General features: G+C 36.4%; 1 protein-coding gene across 1 annotated transcript in view; it reads right to left on the bottom strand.

Annotated features, from left to right (window-relative positions):
- WDPCP (WD repeat containing planar cell polarity effector) overlaps window positions 1–19,259 on the bottom strand; it is a 143,682-nt gene that overhangs the window by 40,414 nt on the left and 84,009 nt on the right. The window contains exons 13-14 of the mRNA XM_015812363.1: window positions 17,522–17,645; window positions 10,014–10,077 (exon numbers count right to left, since the gene is read on the bottom strand). Coding sequence (XP_015667849.1) covers window positions 10,014–10,077; window positions 17,522–17,645 — 188 coding nt within the window. The remainder of the gene's footprint in view (window positions 1–10,013; window positions 10,078–17,521; window positions 17,646–19,259) is intronic.

Here is a 19,259-nt window from a genome sequence, read left to right as displayed (position 1 = left end):
TCAGATAAGGTAGCACACTTCAGATCCTGCCCTCTAGTAGGATTTTGGAAACCTGCCTTTTCCAGGGTTGCCCCTACCTTGTGGAGCATCTTCCCACTGGCAATTTCAAAGGTCCCTACCTTTCTAGCTTTTCAGAAAGCTGTTAAGACCTGTCTTTTTACTGAGGTGCTGGGATTATATGGATAGAAGGCATGGAATGAGGATAGCTGAATATGTTGTGAAGCTTCCGGGGGGCGGGGGGGGGGAACTATGATACATGTTTTTATTGTTTTCTATTTTTCTAATGATTGTTTTATTTATTGGTTTTATGGCTATGGTAAGCTGCCCAGAGTTGCACAAGATGGGTGGCCATATAAATCTTTTAAATAAATAAAAAAACTTCTCCTGATATTGGAATGAGGGAGGATACTGTACTCCATTCTGTGAGAGTGCCGAGTAGATTAGTATTAGTGAAATGTATAAAGAACTCATGCGATACTCCCTCTTTATGAATAAGCACACAAAGCACATAGAAAAAGCCGTCTAATGAGCACCCAGAAGAAGAGAGAACGGCAAAGTTGAGCATGTCCAGCTTGCAGGGGATGTTCTCCAGAAATATCTTCAGCTAAAATGTGCTGGCTTTCCATTGTAGGACACTGGCCTTCTGCAAGAAGTAGAAGAGGCACAGTGCTTTAGGGCTGCCTGCAGCAGGTGCACAGGCTCAGTGTCAGTTCCTGTATATAACATCCCCCAGGAAGAAGTTTAGCAAAAGCCACCTTTGGAAGAAAGGGAAGGTGAGACCAGGCAAGAGTTGCTTGCAGCCGAGTCTAACCTTCAAATTTCCTCATAACCCAATCTCCAGGAAATCTGTTTTAGAAGATCTGGTATAAATATTCAGTGGTGTCATTGCGTAATTACAAATCAGTCTATTCTTTTGTAATTCTGATAATGAAACAAAAAAAATATAAATACTTTTGTGAAGCATTTTTCTTCTATAAGAAAAATGTATTTATGTATCACTATACAAAGCTTGCTCTTCAAACCTTCCTGTAAGAAGCACAGCTGGCCCTGTTTCTCAGGTATGGTCAAAACAGTTGGGCATGTCCTGGTATACTGCAGATTTTCTAGGGAGTTACACAATACATTTATTGTGTTCCTGGTAACAAAGTTTAGGCCACCTGGATGAATTCCTGCTTAGCTGTTTACTTTGAGACAGGCAGCCTGCCACTATCTATGAAAAAAATTGCACAGCGGCATGTTCAGCATAATCTCCTATTGCTTTTATATTACTATTTCTTTTAGTGTTTGCTATTAGGTGCTAGTGCTAGTTGGCTGTTGTAAGTGATTGGCCTTTGGCTTTAATAAAGGATTCATTTATTAATTTATTCAAATTCTCCTCTTTTTGTGTTTCTATTATTATAATAGAAGTACTCTGAGTAATGTTAATAGTTTCGAATGCCAGCATATATGCATACCACTCAAGAAAGATTTATGTCTCTCTCTGTAGTGTTTTCAAAGTAAAGCACCCCAACTAATTCCTTCCTAAATATATGCAACCATAAGCGGAGTAAACGTGTAAAACTTGTTTTTATTCTCTGATGATATTACAAATCAGTAACTTAAGGTAAAAACAGAGTGGTGTAAGAAATATGAGTCATCCCTGATGAATATAAATGTTAACTTTAAATGGTTAGAGATGCAAAGGCTCAAGGAACCCCAACCTTAGAAGAAGTTAAAAGATGAAGGCATACAACTTCTAAAACTCCTGGGAATTTGAAGGTGCCTAGAAACCTTGAAACAGGTGTGGTTTCAGAAGAATGTCTGTCTGGAGGCAAAGTAGTCAGAATTTGCCATCAATATTACACTTCCTCTGTCCATAATCCTAATAACATTGTCAGAAAAAGAGAGCCCTCAGGAACTTCTTAAATGGATAAAAGCTTATACTATCAATTCAGCTAAGGTAATACCGTAATTGTGAAACTCGGTTTTATTATGTACTTAGTAGTATGTTCATCTGATACAAATGAATTAAAAGGATTTTCAGATTAAACTCATGATGCCAAATTTTCATAACTGGCTGTGATGCCTGAAAACATTTTTAAAAAGTGATTTTTTTCTGCTCAGATTTTTTAAATATAAAGCACTACCAAATAAAGGCTATTTAGTATATGGTTACATAACTTTTCTTTGATTATATACTTCTTTGTTAGGAGCTCATTAGATTCTTTCAACCACTATGTAAACAAATATAATGCTGAAGAATGATGATTTGCTTCCCAAATTTAACAGTACAAGTTCTGGGAATTTTGGAGGCTACGGAAGCAGTGTACAAGGGAGTAGTACATTGTACTCCCCTGCACTAAGCTGTGGTTATAAAATAATCACTGCACAATAAAAACTGGTGATCTGTATTTATATGTATATAATGTATAAACTATGATCCACATGGTATGCTATAATTTGCTTTATCATTTATATTAAACAATTTGTTAACATTCATAAAAATATTTTCAAATGAACTTTCAAAATCACATTTTCTACACAAAAATGATGCCATATATGATTATGATGTAGATACAAACTGTATTAAAGTAGTATAAATATTTTTATGTTAAGAATATAAAGAAAAGTTCCTAATATTTTTCCTTTAAATAATTACATTTTACCACATAAACTACACCAGCACTGATTTCGAAGAATCAAATCTTCACGTATCTATGCAAAATTCCAAGAATTTTTCAGAATGTTTCTTATTCTATACTGCTTGAATCATCACATATGGCCTTTATTCAAGTGTCTGTCTGCCCTATTTATAACAGAACATTAGTTGCCCTTTCAAACTGATGGCTCCAAAAGATGGACCCCACTACGAAAGGATTTAAAATGAACAACTTTAATAATGCTTGATCTTTGCTGTCTTATATAACAGCAGTCCACAACCTTTTGGGTACCAGGGACCAGATCTGTGGAAAAAATTTTTTTTCACATGGACTGGGGGGGGCGTGGTTTTGTGTGCTACCTAGATCCCATGCATGTGCAGATGAAGCTTCACACGCTTGCGCCGCCGGTTCCTAACAGTTCATGGCCTGGGGGTTGGGGACCCCGATATATAAGATTACCTGCTTTGGCACAGTAAAAATAGATTATATCTATTCATTTCATTTGTTTTTGAATTTTATAGAAACTAATAAACATTGTTTCATTTAGATGGCATATGGTACTTTATACAATAATTATTTATACCGAAGACCATTACCTGAAAAAACCCTTTAAGAGGAGTTGCCTACAATAATATTACAGTTATTGTATAATTCTCACATTTAGGCACTTTGGTGAGAATCAGCAATATACAGCACTTAACAGGACTGCCACAAGAGTGTATCTGGATTGATATCTCACCTCAGGCACCCTCTTGCTAGTTAGTTAGGCAACTATTGTGTTTGTAGTATTTTTACTCCATTCTTCAGGAAGTTCCCACAGCAGTTTACAAACTCAAGGGTACCTTCATTCCTACTCTTCCATTTGCATTTTAAAGATTACACTGAACATGGTGAAATCTTTGAACTACTGACAAAAATTCTGCAAGGGTATTCTGCAGTTTCTATACATTCTCCTTCTCCCTGCACCTCCCTCATAATCAATCTTAGAGAATTATCATGCTGCTGGAACAGCAAATTTTGAGAAGAGTGACAATGTATAAATCCATTCTATTGGTGGATACCATTCTATTAGAATAAGGATATTCTAGAAATTCCTCAAGAAATGACAGATCACTTAACAATGGTTCAAAGTTCTGACCCACCCTCAAAATTACATACAAGTCTGTTTCAAAGCTATCATAGCTGCACTGGCCCTGCAGTCATTCGCCCTTAGCACAGATCATAGAGATGCTGCATTGCCCTTCCTAGCCTTTTTTGTTTTGTTTATTGAAGAAATGTGCCTTTCTGGGGAAGGGAAGGAGGGAGGAGATTAAGCAAGGGAAAGGTTTTGGGAAGATCATCCTGAAACTGCTGCATTTTATGCAGGGGCCGGCTTCCCAAAGTTTGTTAGAGGCGGGATAGCTTTGCAGGTTCCGATAACCAGCTGACCAGCAGTCAGTTGATTGGTGCAAAGAGGTCTGAAAGCAGCCGCCATTTTCACAAAGAATTCTCAGGGCCCTTTTGTTGATCTTTCCCACCTGTTCCAAATACTTTAGGTGCTAAACCTAAACTCTCCATCTCTGCTCTGCAATCTTATCCCTTTTAAAAACCTTACCTTAACTCCAGGCTGAAGATTAGAGGAACCAATCAAGCAAGGAAAGAAAAAAAATCTTTCTAGAGGATCCAGTCTGGGTCAGTCCAGAGGATTAGTCTTCCGAGCTTTCGGATTCATGCTGGAGCTCATCCTTAGGGAATTTTTCTCTAGCAGAGTGTGTGCCTGCTAGAGGCACACACACACTGCTAGAGAGAAGTTCCCTGAGGATGGACTACAACACGAGTCCAAAAGCTTGGAAGATAAACCTCTGGTCCCGGTGATCCTGCAACATTATCCTGGGACATGTATATTGGCTTTCATTTGTGAGAAAATCTGCGGCTTTTTTCCTTGAAAACTGGAGGGGGAAAAAAAACAACCTTCATCTTCAAAAGTTAGCTGACTACTGTAGAAACTTGGCCAACAAAATAGAGGACACTGGGTCTTTGCAAGCTTAAGCTGTTTGTCTGACTACCTGATCAATAAGTCCGTCCCTCCCTTCCAGGGTTTTTTGTTTTGTTTATGGAAGAAATGTGGCTTTTGTTTATTGAAGAGAAGTGGCTTTCTAGGCGAGGGAGGAGTTAAGCAAGGAAAAGGTTTTGAGAAGCTCGTCCTGAAGCTGCCACCTTTTATGCAAGGGCCAGCTTCTCAAAGCTTAGCAAGTCACAGGAGGGCTTTGCAGCCTCCCAATGGCCAGCAGATCAGTGCCAAAAGCTCTGAAAGGCCAGGGAGCTCCTTTCTTTGCCCTAGAAAGGCAGGGCATCTTGGCAGAAGGAAGGACAGGGGGAAAATTAGGAAAGGCAGGTGTGGCCAGAGTTTTCCTTCCCCATTGCCTGTCGCTGGCAAGACAGTAGCTGTGTGGCAGGCCGGCATGTGCCACCCAAGAGGCAAGTATGGGGTCATCTTGGGATGGGGGAGGCTTGAGAGTCCTGAAGCAGGTGGGCTTGTACCTGCACTAGACCTCCTAGGATCTTCCCCACTCCTGAGCTCTACTTAACAATCTGTTCATTCGTTTAATAAATGGAGAGAGCAGGGATGGCTGGTTGTTAACTTGAGGCAGTTCATTTAACATTGTCCCAACTTTTGACCCTAATGGGCAGGCACCATGATGGTCGTTAACTCAAGGATTACCTCTACTGGATGCAACAAAGAAGGTAATCAATAGTCTTTGCAGGCTTGTGCTCGATATTGATTCAGATGTGTACCCAAAACCTTTGTCAAAATTCTAGAGTCATTTTACAGGGTAAGATTTAAGAAATAGCGGCTACGCTATCTTTTTTATAGTATCCAACTGTATTGGTAGGCTAATCTACATCATTTTACACTTAATGCTCAGATTTTACATATATGCAGCCTGAAATATTTCAGTTGTAGTTCAGTTACATTTGCATTTTGGTACGCATGTATGTAAAAAGATTACATTTGTAATTAAAATGGAACTTAATTCTTTTAAAGCAGTGTACATCTAAAACAAGGTTTTTGTTGCTGATGTTTTAAAGAAGCCACTGTTGTAATTTGTCAAAATGTTTACTGTCTAAAGCTAGGTTGCAAAAAATTCTATAGGGGCATTTATTTTATTTTTTTGCATTTCAGAAGTACAAGAATGCCCTGCTTCACCTGCAGACTTTCTGCTCGCTACACAGCTGTTATGCATCTATCGAACTGTAGCCGACTGGTCTTAATAAATGGTTCATTTCCCTCAAGTGAGGTATTAGTAAGACAATTGGTTGGTAGCTTAGAAAGATATATATATGTGTGTAAATTGTCTTGTTCTTATGAAATTTTAAAACAGTTTAGTTGGTATAGGGTTTCCTGCCTGAGCAGGGGGTTGGACTAGATGACCTCCAAGGTCCCTTCCAACTTTACTATTATTGTTGTTGTTGTTGTTGTTGTTTAGTTTAGCATATAATGATGCGCCAAGCTAAAGGAATTAGATTTAAAAGTAAGAATAGATTATTTTCTATTGCTTGTGTTTGCATTATATTGAATTCCAGTCTGACGTGGTCACTTTCACCCAAGGTTCCGGCAACTTCAACTCCCTCTATCACTTCTTCTCTATTAGTAAGAATTAGGTCCAATATGGCTTTACTTCTACTTCCCTCCTCCACCTTTTAGATGACAAAGTTGTCAGTTAGGAATCTGTTTGATCTCCCGCTCACTGCAGAGTTTGTCTCCCAGTTGATATCTGGATAGTTGAGGTCTCCAATTACTACTATGGTAAGCTTCCTACACAGATTTGTTAACTGGTTGGCAAAGAGTTCATCTATTTCTTCTGATTGGTTGGGTGGTCTGTCTATAGTGATGTCACTTTTTTTCTCTTTTATATTGACCCATAGACATTCTGGAGAGATTTTATCTTTCATCATGTGCATTTCTGTAGATATGTACTGTTCTCTTACATATAGTGCAACTCCCCCTCCTCTTTTTGTAGATCTATTTCTTTTGAACAATTTGTATCCATCCATCAGTCCATTCCAGTCATGGGTTTCGTCCCACCAGTTTTCTGTAACGCTAACTATGTCATACCTGCTGTTGTGTACTATTGCTTCTAATTCACCCTATTTGTTCCCCAAGCTCTGAGCATTTGTATATAAGCCTGTCCGTGCATCTCCTAATTGTTTGAGTTTTTCTTTTTTCTCATCATAATACATTTATATAGCCACAAGAAAGAAAAAAGGGTTTTCTAAAAAGTGTAAAAAGCAGCCCGCAACACACACAAACACACATATTTCTGTATGCATATACATACTTTCTCAGAAATATTTCAGAGGGTTCTTTCAGAGGGTTCTTTTAAAGCATGCTTAATTGAGAAAATTTATCACAGTACATACATCTTTCTAATTAGATGGAATAAGCTGGATGATTAGAACTATATACTGAAAAGTATTAAAAGATTCGTGCAATTTCTTTTTGTATAATTAGAAAGGAATGTTCAAACTCTATAAAAAGGGAATGTAATTATGTAATTGAACACAGAAATTAAATATTAAGATCAAACTAACAAGGCAAGTAGCATAATAGAATAAATTATATAAACAGCTAGTGTCAAGGCTTAATTTAAACAGAATATCTTAATTATGCAAAAGAGCTGAGTTAATGTAACTCTCTAAGGTTTCCCCCATTGTTTTTCTTTCAGAAACAATAACATCTCCTGCAGATCTACAGCAATAACCTGGGAGACTGTAAAACTGCAATCGTACCTTAAACGTAATTGTCAGATTCTGCTGCAGAAATATTTTAAGAAAAAAGCTTCCCAGAGGGCTTGAATATAGGATCACTTATGAACTGAGTTACTTTTATTCCTGTTGCAAATTGTCTTGAACAGAATGATAACATGTAAATACCTCACTGCAGTGATTGACTTCTCAAGCATCAGTTATAGAAATCTAATATGTGAAATGTGATGAAGGGTTTAAAAAGTCACAAAAAATTTCCACCTGTGTCAGAATATAATTAAATTCTTATTTAAGATTATTATCTTACCAAAACATGAGGTAAGGTAAGGTAACATAAGGAGAGAATGGTATTAGATATACTTTCCAGTGGAATTTTTCAACACGTCCACTGATTTCATAAGTTCTATATGTCCAGTTCATTGAATCAGTAAGGACTTAACATAAACTATTTCTAAGTTGCACTAGACTTCCATCTTCAACTTGAAGATAACAAAAAGCTTCCTTATACAGGTTTGAATTGCCTGTATACTGATGAAAGCTTTTAGATTACAAGGAATGTTAATTAAATTACTATCAAAATCCCATCTGAAAGAACGATTGATTCTGTTTTAAGATCCAAAGCAAATGATTATTTCAATAACTATTATAGAGGCCAATGCTAATACTGTAAAAGATGGTATAAATTGAACAGGGTAAAATGGTAAAATGAGGCTATGCTCCCTGGTTTGTCCTATTAAAGAAGTTAATGTTGTTTTAAAATAAGCATATTTTCCTTCAGAAGAAATAGATGAATGTATGTAGGAAACAAATGTATGTAGGAAACAAACCACAGTAGTAAGGGGAGACTTTAACTACCCTGATATCAATTGGGAGACAAACTCTGCAGCAAGTGGGAGATCGAATAGATTCCTAATCAACTTAGCTGACAACTTGATCATCCAAAAGGTAGCGGAGGGAACTAGAGGAAAAGTTATACTGGACCCAATTCTTACTAATCGAGAAGAAGTGATAGAGGGAGTTGAAGTTGCCAGAACCTTGGGCAAGAGAGACCATGTCATAGTGGAATTCAATATAATGCAATCACAAGTAATAGAATATAATCCAACCAGTATCTTAAACTTTGAAAGAGCTGATTTTAACAAACTCAGAGAAAGCCTAAGCAAAATTTCATAAATAGAAATCCTAAAGGGGAAAACAACTCAAAAAGCGTGGGAAACACTGAAAAATATGATCATAAAAGCCCAGTGCAACACAATAGCACTGAAAAAGAAAAACAAGAAATCCAAGAAGAAACCAGCATGGTTGCACAAAGATCTCTTTGATAAACTGAAAGACATACTTGGACTTCAGCAAGACATTTGACAAAGTAGACCACAACCTACTTCTTGGTAAACTAGAAAAATGTGAGATAGACAGCATCACCCCAGATGGATTTGTAACTGGGTGACAAATCATATTCAAGAGTAGTCCTCAATGGTACTACATCTACAGGAAGGGAAATGAGTAGTGAGGTACCACAAGGTTCCGTCTTAGGCCCAGTACTCTTCAATATCTTCATAAATGAATTAAATGAAGGAAAAGAAGGGAAACTCATCAAATTTACAGATGACACTAAGCCGTCATGAATAGTCAACACCTCAGAAGACAAGCTTAGGATCCAAAAAGATCTTGACAGACTTGAACAATGGGCCCCATCCAACAACATGAAATTTAATGTGGAGAAAAGCAAGGTTTTACACCAAGCAGGAAAAACCAAAGGTACAAGTACAGATTAGGCAAAATCTGTCTCAGAAACAGTAACTGTGAGAGGGACCTTGGAGTCCTAGTGGACGATCACTTAAACATGAACCAGGTGTATGCAGCAATAACCAAAAAAGTTAACACAATCCTTGGTTGTATAAACAGAGGCATAGAATCAAAATCACGTGAAGTATTAGTACCGCTTTATAAATCCTAAGTAATACCACACCTGGAATACTGCATCCAGTTTTGGTCACCACATTACAAAAAAGATGTTGAGACTTAGGAAAAAGTGCAAAGAAGAGCAACTAAGATGATTAAGGGTCTGGAAACAAAAACATATGAAGAATGGTTGCAGGAATTGGGTATGCCCAGTCTAGAGAAAAGAAGGACTAGAGGTGACATGATAGCAGTATTCCAGTATTTGCGGGGCTGCTACAAAGAAGAGGGGGTCAACTTATTTCCAAAGCACCAGAAGGCAAGACAAGAAATAATGGATGGAAACTAATCAAGGAGAAAAGCAACTTAGAACGAAGGAGAAACTTCCTAACAGGACAATTAACCAGTGGAACAACTTTGTGAGTGCTTCATCACTGGAGGTTTTTAAGACAAGACTGGACAGCCACCTAACTATAGGATCTCCTGCTTGAGCAGAGGATTGGACTAGAAGACTTCCAATGTCCCTTCCAGCTCTCTTCTGATTGATTGATTGATTGAGTGATTGTTACAGATTATTGTTTGATCTTAGAACTGTCACTAGCTTATGAACTATAAGCTTATACATTAAAAAGATTATAAATTACTTCAAACTTGGTTAATGTGCACCAAAAATGGCAGAATTAATCCAATAGCAGCAATAGTAGTGAAAATTCTTCAAGCGTAACTTACCATAAATAAGTCACGAGCACCTATATCAACTGCTAGCAGAAAGGCCTTTTCAAATCTTTGGTGCCTATAGAATGAACAGAAACAAAAATAATTGAAATCGATGGTATTAATTACATGTAACAGACACAAATATGTAACCATAGCCATGAATTCTAGTCCCACCTTGGGACTAGGGTCAGCAGGGTGATCATGGGCCAGTCACTTTCTCTCTTAGCCCTAGGAAATAGGCAAGGGCAAACTACTTCTGAAATTTTGCCATGAAAAGTACAGGGACATATCCAGTCAGTTGCCTCCCTGCCCCCATCAAATCTAGATGAGAGTAAGGGGCAAGGGAAGGGAAGTATCCTGCACATCGATGTCTGATTCCAAATTCATCTTTTTTTTCACATTGTAAGTGAAATGTAAGTAAGCTCAGGGCAAACAAAGAGCTAAGACCGCTGCCACCTCTATTTCTGATCACCTCTCCAACAAAAGTCACTTCTCTTCATAAAATAAGCAAAATAGGTTTGTATGTGACATACAACCACAGCACTTCTCTACACCGAAAAATTTTTGCAAAATGAAAGAGCTACAGTTCTACTTATTACACAAATCTTGCCATTGTATTCCAACATAGTGATGGTAGTGGAGAGAGGAACTAAGAACCTTCAGGCATGTGTGAAAGTCTTCGTACATGCTCAGCTAAAGCAAGCAGGCGCATATAGTAAGAAGTAAGACAGGAAAATATTTTCAAAATGTGCAATAGAAGAGTATGGTAGACCACTCCTGAATTTTACCAAAAAATCCACGCGGACAGATAAGATAAAGCGAATAACAATGTAATTCTGGAAGATGGATCCTTGAGATTGGATGATACTCAACAAGCTACAGGTAGTTCTTGACTTACAACCACAAATGATCCCCAAATTTCTATTGCTAAGCAAGATAGTTGTTAAATCAGTTTTGCCCCGTTTTGCAACCTTTCTTGCCACAGTTCTAAGTGAATCACTACAGTTGTTAAGATAATAACATGGTTGTTAGGTGAATCTGGCTTTCCCATTGACTTTGCTTGTCAGAAGGTTGCAAAAGGGGATCACATGACCCCAGGACACTGCAACCATCATAAATATAGGCCAGTTGCCAAGTGTCCAAATTTTGATCACATGACCACAGGATGCTGCAATGGTCGTAAGTGAAAAAGGGTCATAAGTCGCTTTTTCAGTCCCATTATAACTTTGAAAAGTTACTAAATGAAAGGTTATAAGTTATAATTGTACTAATGGTATTTATGACATGGCAAGGTAAAAGTCTGCAGGATGCCTAGTTTCTGATATTGCCTCCAGGAAAAGAAAACCCAAAGAGAACAATAGTGGCAATATGGAGCATAAGAAGCATGAACATGAAAAAGCTCAAAACAATGAAAGATGAAATGAATTTACTACACATTGATATCTTAAGGATCAGCTAATTGAAATTAACTGGATTTGGATCCCTTTTGGATCATGCTGGTTACTTCTCGGAACATACAAAAAAATAAGCAGGAAGTTGAAAGCCCCAGACAGCTCACAAGCAGGCTAGTGGGCAGGTAAAAAGCAGCTGCAGCATGGCAAGACCAGCTACTGCCAGATGGGTGCTTGTGCACCAGTGGTTGGTATAGCATGAGCATGGTAGAGCCAGGGATGGCTGGTGCTGGTGCAGGAGGGAGTGATTGCATCAGCACAGGCAGGCAGGTAGACATGTGCTACAGAGTACCAGATTCCCAGGTACTACATAGCCAGGATCCTCAGGAGAAAATGCCAAGGGAGTGACTTGATACTTTCCCTTACAGCTTTCCCATTGACTTTGTTTGTTGGAAGCCGACAGGAAATTGCAAGGAGATCCTTGTTTAACAATCCACAATCCTCTCTTAATGAGGCAGTAAACTGGCAGGATTGCTGTCACTAAACAATCACTAAACAATGCAATCATGTGACATCATGCTTTTTGACTGCATTGCTAATGCAGGCAGATACTACTCTGTATTTCAAATTTTCTTCCATTACATTCAATTCCACTCAAGCAAGTTTTGTTATGCTCACTGTATTTTTTTTATTTTCTAGATAACCAGGTATGGGAATTTTTCTTTGAGGAGTTCATCCTCTTGGCTTTACCATATTTTTCGGTATGCTCATGATCTATTCCACCCTTCTCCTTTAAGGCAAACAAAATTCTGATAATTCCTACAGTACAACCTAAGGATCACTGAGGCTAAATCAGAACCTTCCCAGTTCTGGTCACTTTTCCACTTTTCCAATTCCACTTTTTCATTAGTGGCCAAGCTTTTTGAAGGAAAAAAAAACAAATTAATGTAATTAAAACAATAAACACCAGTAAAATAAGATAAGCACGATACTAATAAAGTCATAATGAAACTTTCATGAAGTCCTGATATTCTACTTAAATGTAGAAGGAAATCATACTAAGACTCAAAAATATTTTTACTGACTACTAACAACCAACAAGCTGTCTTAGTCATGCTCACTGACTGTGTAAGTAAATTCCTTGTGCTGGGCTGATAAAAAGGAAAACTGCTATGTTTTTCCCCCTGCTTCTCTTCAGTAAGAATACAATTTTTGGAAAATCATCTGTGGGAGAAAAGTTATGTCAGTTTGGATTTATAAACATTTCTTTAGAAATGAAGAAGTCTCAGAACCTGTCTCATAAAGAAGTCAAATGAAGGATGATGTGTGATTGCAAAAGATGTTTTTAAATCCTTCCAAAGGAAGACAATGAGACTAATGAATATTGGAAAAAAATCACATGTAATTAGGCAAAATAAAATGAAATTCTAATTTCTTCAAACTTTAAAATGCGCATGCAATGGAATATCATTCAAGCATTTTAACAACAAGCAATTGTATTTAAGCCTTTGAATGAATGATGCAAATAGTTAAAAATAACTACATCTCCCAGACATTTATTTCAAGGCTTACATGATCACTTTTAATTCAGTAATTCTGTTTGATATTTCAATTTAATACTTTACTCTTTCATTCAGTTTCTAGGCATCTAGCCCATTTCTTAAGCATAATATAATTATTCATAAGAAATGCTTTCCTTATAAATTCTCCTATTAGCAATTGTTGGGTCAGAAACAACATTCATGGAGGTAAAAAATGAAAAATGATGTTTCATTAACTATAATTTGCAATATTATAACAGTTTTATTCTGGGCCCTACTAAATGGCATTCCTTAGCTAACAGGGCCTGAAGTATGCCTATTTTGCTGTGCTCGTTCTGAGGGATAGAACCAACTCCAGGTAACCTGGCCCTGAGCCATGAATTGCATCCAGAAGACACTGGCAACCCAGGCATCTCACGAAGTAGTGGTATTGCATATGCCGAGTAACCAGTGCCATTAATTACTCATATTACTGCATTCTGCACCAGTTGAAGCTGACAAACACAATTAACTTAATGTTTGATTCATTAATTTTCAGACCCATAATTTTCAATGTATCTTACAATCTAACATTAACTGAAAACCATTCAGCTTGTCAGCCAGTAACAGAGCATCATCTACACATAAATGTACATGCAAAACCACATCAAATTGTTAACCAGTATTCATGCAACATCATTACATTTTTAATAAATTTGTCCACAATTAAACAGCCAAACAAATATTAAACACCCTTGTCTTATACTTCCTGTTGACTTCTGAGTTGACTTCTGAGCCATTTGCTAAACCTTCCATTTATTCTCACACATGCTTTTTTAAAAAATTGCATCTTTATTATTTTTATAAAGAACTCAAGACACACCTAATATTTTATTATTATTATTTTTTTATTATTTAAATTTATATACCGCCCTATCTCCCTTAAGGGACTCAGGGCGGTGAACAGGCAATAATAAAAATCACAGTAAATATTACATAAAAGCCTGCTCTAAAATATAAAACCCCTAACAAAACCCAATCAAAACTACGCCAGGCCGGCCGCATGGAACAGATGAGTTTTCAGGGCTCGGCGGAAGAGGTCCGCATTTGTACGTAGGTCGGGGGGAAGGTCATTCCAGAGGGCAGGAGCTGCCACAGAGAAGGCTCTCCCCCTGGGGGTCGCCAGCCGGCATTGGCTGGCCGACGGTACCCTAAGGAGGCCCTCTCTGTGGGAGCGGACTGGTCGAAGGGAGATATTTGGTAGGAGGAAGGTACTCCTACCTCCTCCTAATTTCTCCACAACAACAACCCTATGAGGTAAGTTGGACTGAAACTGTCTGGTTCCCCAGCAGCTTTCTTGCTTAAAGTGGGACTAGGGTCATTTGGGGACTATTGTTGGAAAGGCTGCAAAATTATGCAGCTAGCTCCTTGAATTAGTCCAAGGTTCTGAGGTAATAAAGTAAAAAAAAATTTTTTATCCTCCTTTGTATCATTTCTTTAATTGTAATACTAAAACTACCACTTCCTATGTAACAGGCTTCATTTATTCTTTTTTAAAATTTGTTTTATTACACTATAAGACTAAAATAATAAATATTATTTCAATACTGTTATTATATAATTAGATATTATTTATATAATATTTATTACATATTATTTATATAATTTAGATATTATTCATTTATATAATTAGATATTAAGACTTTAATGCTTAGATTTTATTTATTTATTTTAAAAAGTTATATAGCCATCCACCTTGTACCAAGCACTAATCTGCTCACATTCAAAACTTAAACTGACAGCCAATAACTTAAATCTTTAAAGATAGAAAAAAAAGTTTGTATCAGTGTCAGTTTAAAGTGTTGATGCTAATAAGTATGACATTGTTTAAATTTTTCATCTAAACCTACTTATAGCATTAATAACTGCAAATTGCATCAAAATATTTGTTGTACAATAAAGGTGTCTGTCTTAAGCTGAATACTTAATACTAAAATCTCCACTGTATTGTTACTTATTGTTTGAGCATGTTAAAAACAGAAAAAATAGACATAACAAAATATGCAACAACAAAAGTAATAAAAGAGAAAAAGAGGAAAGAGAACAAAAAAGCTATTTAGTTTATAACTTTCCCTTTTTTGACTATCCTAATTTGCAGTTTTTATAAATATTTAGGTTCCCTTAGAAGCCAAGTTGTGTTTATATTTGTCATTAATATACCATATCATTCTCATTTCCCTCTAATCTTTGTTTATGTGTAGGGACATTGCTTAAATTGCTTGTGTTTGATTCTATAAGAGCTACAAATAATTCTCAACTTTCACTGCTTCTTAGTTTCCCAACGTCTTACTATTCAGAAACTTCTGTTTACCTTTTATCTTTTTATACAGGCACAATCCATCATAACCTTCCAAAATACTCTGCTTTGAAAATTAATGTTAATTAAAAATGTTGATAAGAACTTGTGATACCTGTTGTTTCACATTTATTTTGCTCAACCTTGTCCGTGAAAAATCAGCTATTATACTTTAATTGTCTTTGGCCTTTCATCTGTTCTAGCTTTAGCCCTTTGATGATTATGTAAACTTAAAAATATTCTTGAAAGCTACATTGAGTAAATTTATCAGCATGTCTACACACTAAGAAAGCTCTATAGCAGAGGCAAATATAGGCAAAATAAATTCCTGCTACTACTGCAAATCTCTATTGTGTAGATATGATGGCCCAACAATTTTAGATTAGAACATTTATGAGCAGATTCTAGGATTCAAGCATTTGACATTCTGATTTAAAGGCATTAGGGCTTTCACTACATCAGCATAGTGGGATGAGGGAGATAGGCGGCCCAGAAATGTGACAGAGAGACAGACATGGAAGGAAGGAAGAATAAATAAACAAATAAACAAACAAATAAACAAAAAAATAACTGCTGGAGCAATGATATAGGGAAGCATTTGATGGGTCCCTTTGAAGATGGGAAACAGAAAATGATATGTGATTCCCCCATCTTCTTCAAAAACACAAACTCTTCAGAATCCAGTGCTGTACAACTTATTCTCTGCAAGTACAACCAGTTTTGAAATGTACACAACTTGTTTCTTTCTTTTCCCCTTATATGTTACCTGATTTTGTTTACAATGTGAATTGCATAGAATACTTGGCTCACATAGCCATATGGTATCAAAGTATTTAAACAAAATTAAAACTCTCACTGAAATTGGCTAGATCTAAAAATATTGTAGAATGAAAAATTTGAATGTTTTACTAGATGAAATCTTTATTTAAAAAAAAAAACAATAGAAACTTAATATCTGGTTATGTCAGAGTTTCTCCCTCTAGTTTTATAGAACAAATCAGCCTTTTCATTTTGTCTGGAATCATACTGATTTTGATTACTTTTACAAAGTGATTAGAAGTTACAATGTATTCCAAAAAGGATGTCTATTAACAGATTTCAGGATTTTTGTTAAATCTTTTTCCTGAAAGTTATTTTTGATACTAACACCTGAAGAAACTCTTAATTAGCTTTGGGTGGAAAGCATAATTTAGGTGCTTCAAAACTTACCATCTGCACCATAATACCACTAGATACATGTTACATTAATATTCAGGAACCATTCTTAACTGCTTAAACCAACCATATATTCACAGTGATGACATCAGCTGACATAGTCAAAAACACTAGCAAAAGAATATGTTCTTATAATGAAGTGGAAATTCCTAAGAATGTTACATCTATTAATTTTCTCTTTCATTTTTTTTTAAAGTGTTCTCATCTGGAATATTTAAGAATATCAGCTATCTCAGCAGGGAAGAGAGATGTGCTTTGCTAATGGCTAAAACAAATCACTCTTTAGAAGAGCACCTTACTGCTGAATGAGGTCTTTTGTCTTTCTTCTTTTTCTTTCCTCTTATTAGGGAACTGTCAACCAAGTTAACTGCAGTTAAGCTATCAACACTTTTATGCCTTTCATATACTATACATCTATTTTTCCTTTAGGAAGAAGATGTTGCAGTAATCTTTCATGTTTCAATAAATGTAAAAGTCCAGAGATTCACTAGATATAAACTACTCTGAATTACATAAAAAAAAAAAAGAATACATGCTTAATTTTGTGAATATTTTGAAAATTCACAAAAAATATTCAGAAGTAAATCTGGATAATCTGCAAAGGCAGCCCCATGTACAGCACATAACGTTGTTTAAATAATGACCATGAAAGATGATTTGACAAGCATTTTGTACTTTGTAATATACTATTATATGTGTTTTATGATTCTCTTGCATAGGAATATTTAAATTTTTTTACAGTTTTTGGCTATTTTAATCTTGTTTATCTACAGTAAGATTGTACAGCTGAGAGTTGCTTGACGATTAAAATGACAAATAAACCAAGTAAAACAAATAAGTGAGATACAAAACCTTAAGTGTGCTGAAAACAGAGCAAATATATACAGCACCTGAACATGTTTGAAAAAGGACTAGTTAAAACTAGTCAAAATGTTTTTGTATGTGAGTCTTCTAGAAAATATGTTAAATGCTTTAATAATTTCTTATGAAAATAGTATAAACTCTTTGAAATTAATAAAAGTCAAGATAGTTGTTCACCTGAGCAGATGGTGGAAGAACCTTCGTGCATATCTGCTGATCTGGTCCCTGTATGCTAAAACAGTTGTCTCAGACAAAGGCCGGGTTGGTGCATAAAATGTCCCAAGAGTTGCCTCCAGCTGAGCTGTGGAGTTCAAACACAGCAGCAGTTAAACAAATGGAGTACCCTCCCTTCAAGAAATATGGGCTCATGTCTTCAGACAGCCAAAGCTTTTCAAATGAACCTACACCTCAGAAGAATACATTTTTTAAAAAAAGTGACAGTACAGAAACAAATCTATGTATGAACAATCATTTCAGGCAGCACCTATGATGATTTGGAGCAGTAACAAAAATCTGTCAGTATCTCAGAATAAATGGATCTCTAATTATTATTTAAATGTGGCAAGAATGATTAATGACTATGCTACACTTCAAGCAAAGTTTTTCCTAGTAAAAAAGCAGTCTCCTTTTTTGTCCTTCCTGTTCTGACTTAGCTAATTAGAACTTTTCCATTGTCTCACAGGTAAAAATCTTTTTCCAAGGTTAGCCCCTCGGGGAAACAACTTGACCTCTGTAGGTATTTCAGCATCTCTAAAGGAAGCAAGCTGATAACTGCAAGCTGAGTCATGATAATACAGTACCTAAGTGCAAACTTTGAGCTTTACTATAATGTGTAATATGGATGTTGCTTCCTTTCTGAACTATTAAATGTTTTACAATGGTAGCTGCGTGCCACCTGCTGTAGGACAGGGAAAAGAGAAACTTGCCGGTATGTTCTTTTCCCTTCTGCCAAAATATACAGATTAAATAAGGATAAAGTTATTATTAGGTTTGTTAGGATTGATGAACAACTATAAATTATTCATACTTGCATCTCCGATTGCATCTTGGATTCATGACTACTCAGCAATATTATTTGACAGCAATTTCTTGGCCTTCTCTGGATTACTTCTTCCCTCAACTCTTTCATGAACAGTTAAGTAAGACTTGAATTTTCACCAGGTTTCCCATGGCAGGTTGCCAGATGATGAGATATTTTGCTTTAAGATGTCAATATAATGTTTATGGAATGGAATGAATCTTTCTAACTTCTTAATCCCAACTTTTTTGAGGCACCATAAGTACAGTTATAATAATAATAATAGTAAAGTTGGAAGGGACCTTGGAGGTCATTTAGTGCAACCCCCTGCTCAGGCAGGAAACCCTATACCATTTTGGACAAATGGCTGTCCAGTCTCTTCTTAAAAATCTCCAGTGTTGGAGCATTCACCGCTTCTGGAGGCAGTCTTTGTCTGACTCCTCTGATGAGACCTGACCAGTATGGTTGAACTTCTGGCATAGCTCTCATCTTCCTCAGAATACACAAGCCCCACAACCACATCAACCTCACTGGGGGATTATTATTATTATTATTATTATTATTATTATTATTATTATTGATCATCGCACAGTCAGCCAGATGTTCAGACTGGATTTGGCATTTTTGTCTACCTATCGAGTCCTGGGATAGGACCTGGGATAGGCAGATGTGGATGTTTGATGTTATTACAAATATCGTCGCAGGATGGAAGCAGTTCCTAGTAAGGCCGCCTTTTGCAATTGACTAATGGCGAATTTGTCAATGCCAATGGTGTTCAAGTGGTGCTCCAGTTGTTTTGGGATTGCACCCAAGACGCCTATTACTATTGGTACTACCCTTGCTTGTCTTTGCCACAATCTTTCTATTTCTATTTGTGGGTCTTTGAATTTTATTATT

Source organism: Protobothrops mucrosquamatus, unplaced genomic scaffold (genome assembly GCF_001527695.2).
Source record: "Protobothrops mucrosquamatus isolate PMUCROS unplaced genomic scaffold, P.Mucros_1.0 scaffold_60, whole genome shotgun sequence".
NCBI classification, from domain to species: Eukaryota; Metazoa; Chordata; class Lepidosauria; order Squamata; family Viperidae; genus Protobothrops; species Protobothrops mucrosquamatus.
The sequence above is the reverse complement of the archived record's forward strand: the minus strand, read 5'-3'. Positions and strand labels throughout refer to the sequence as shown.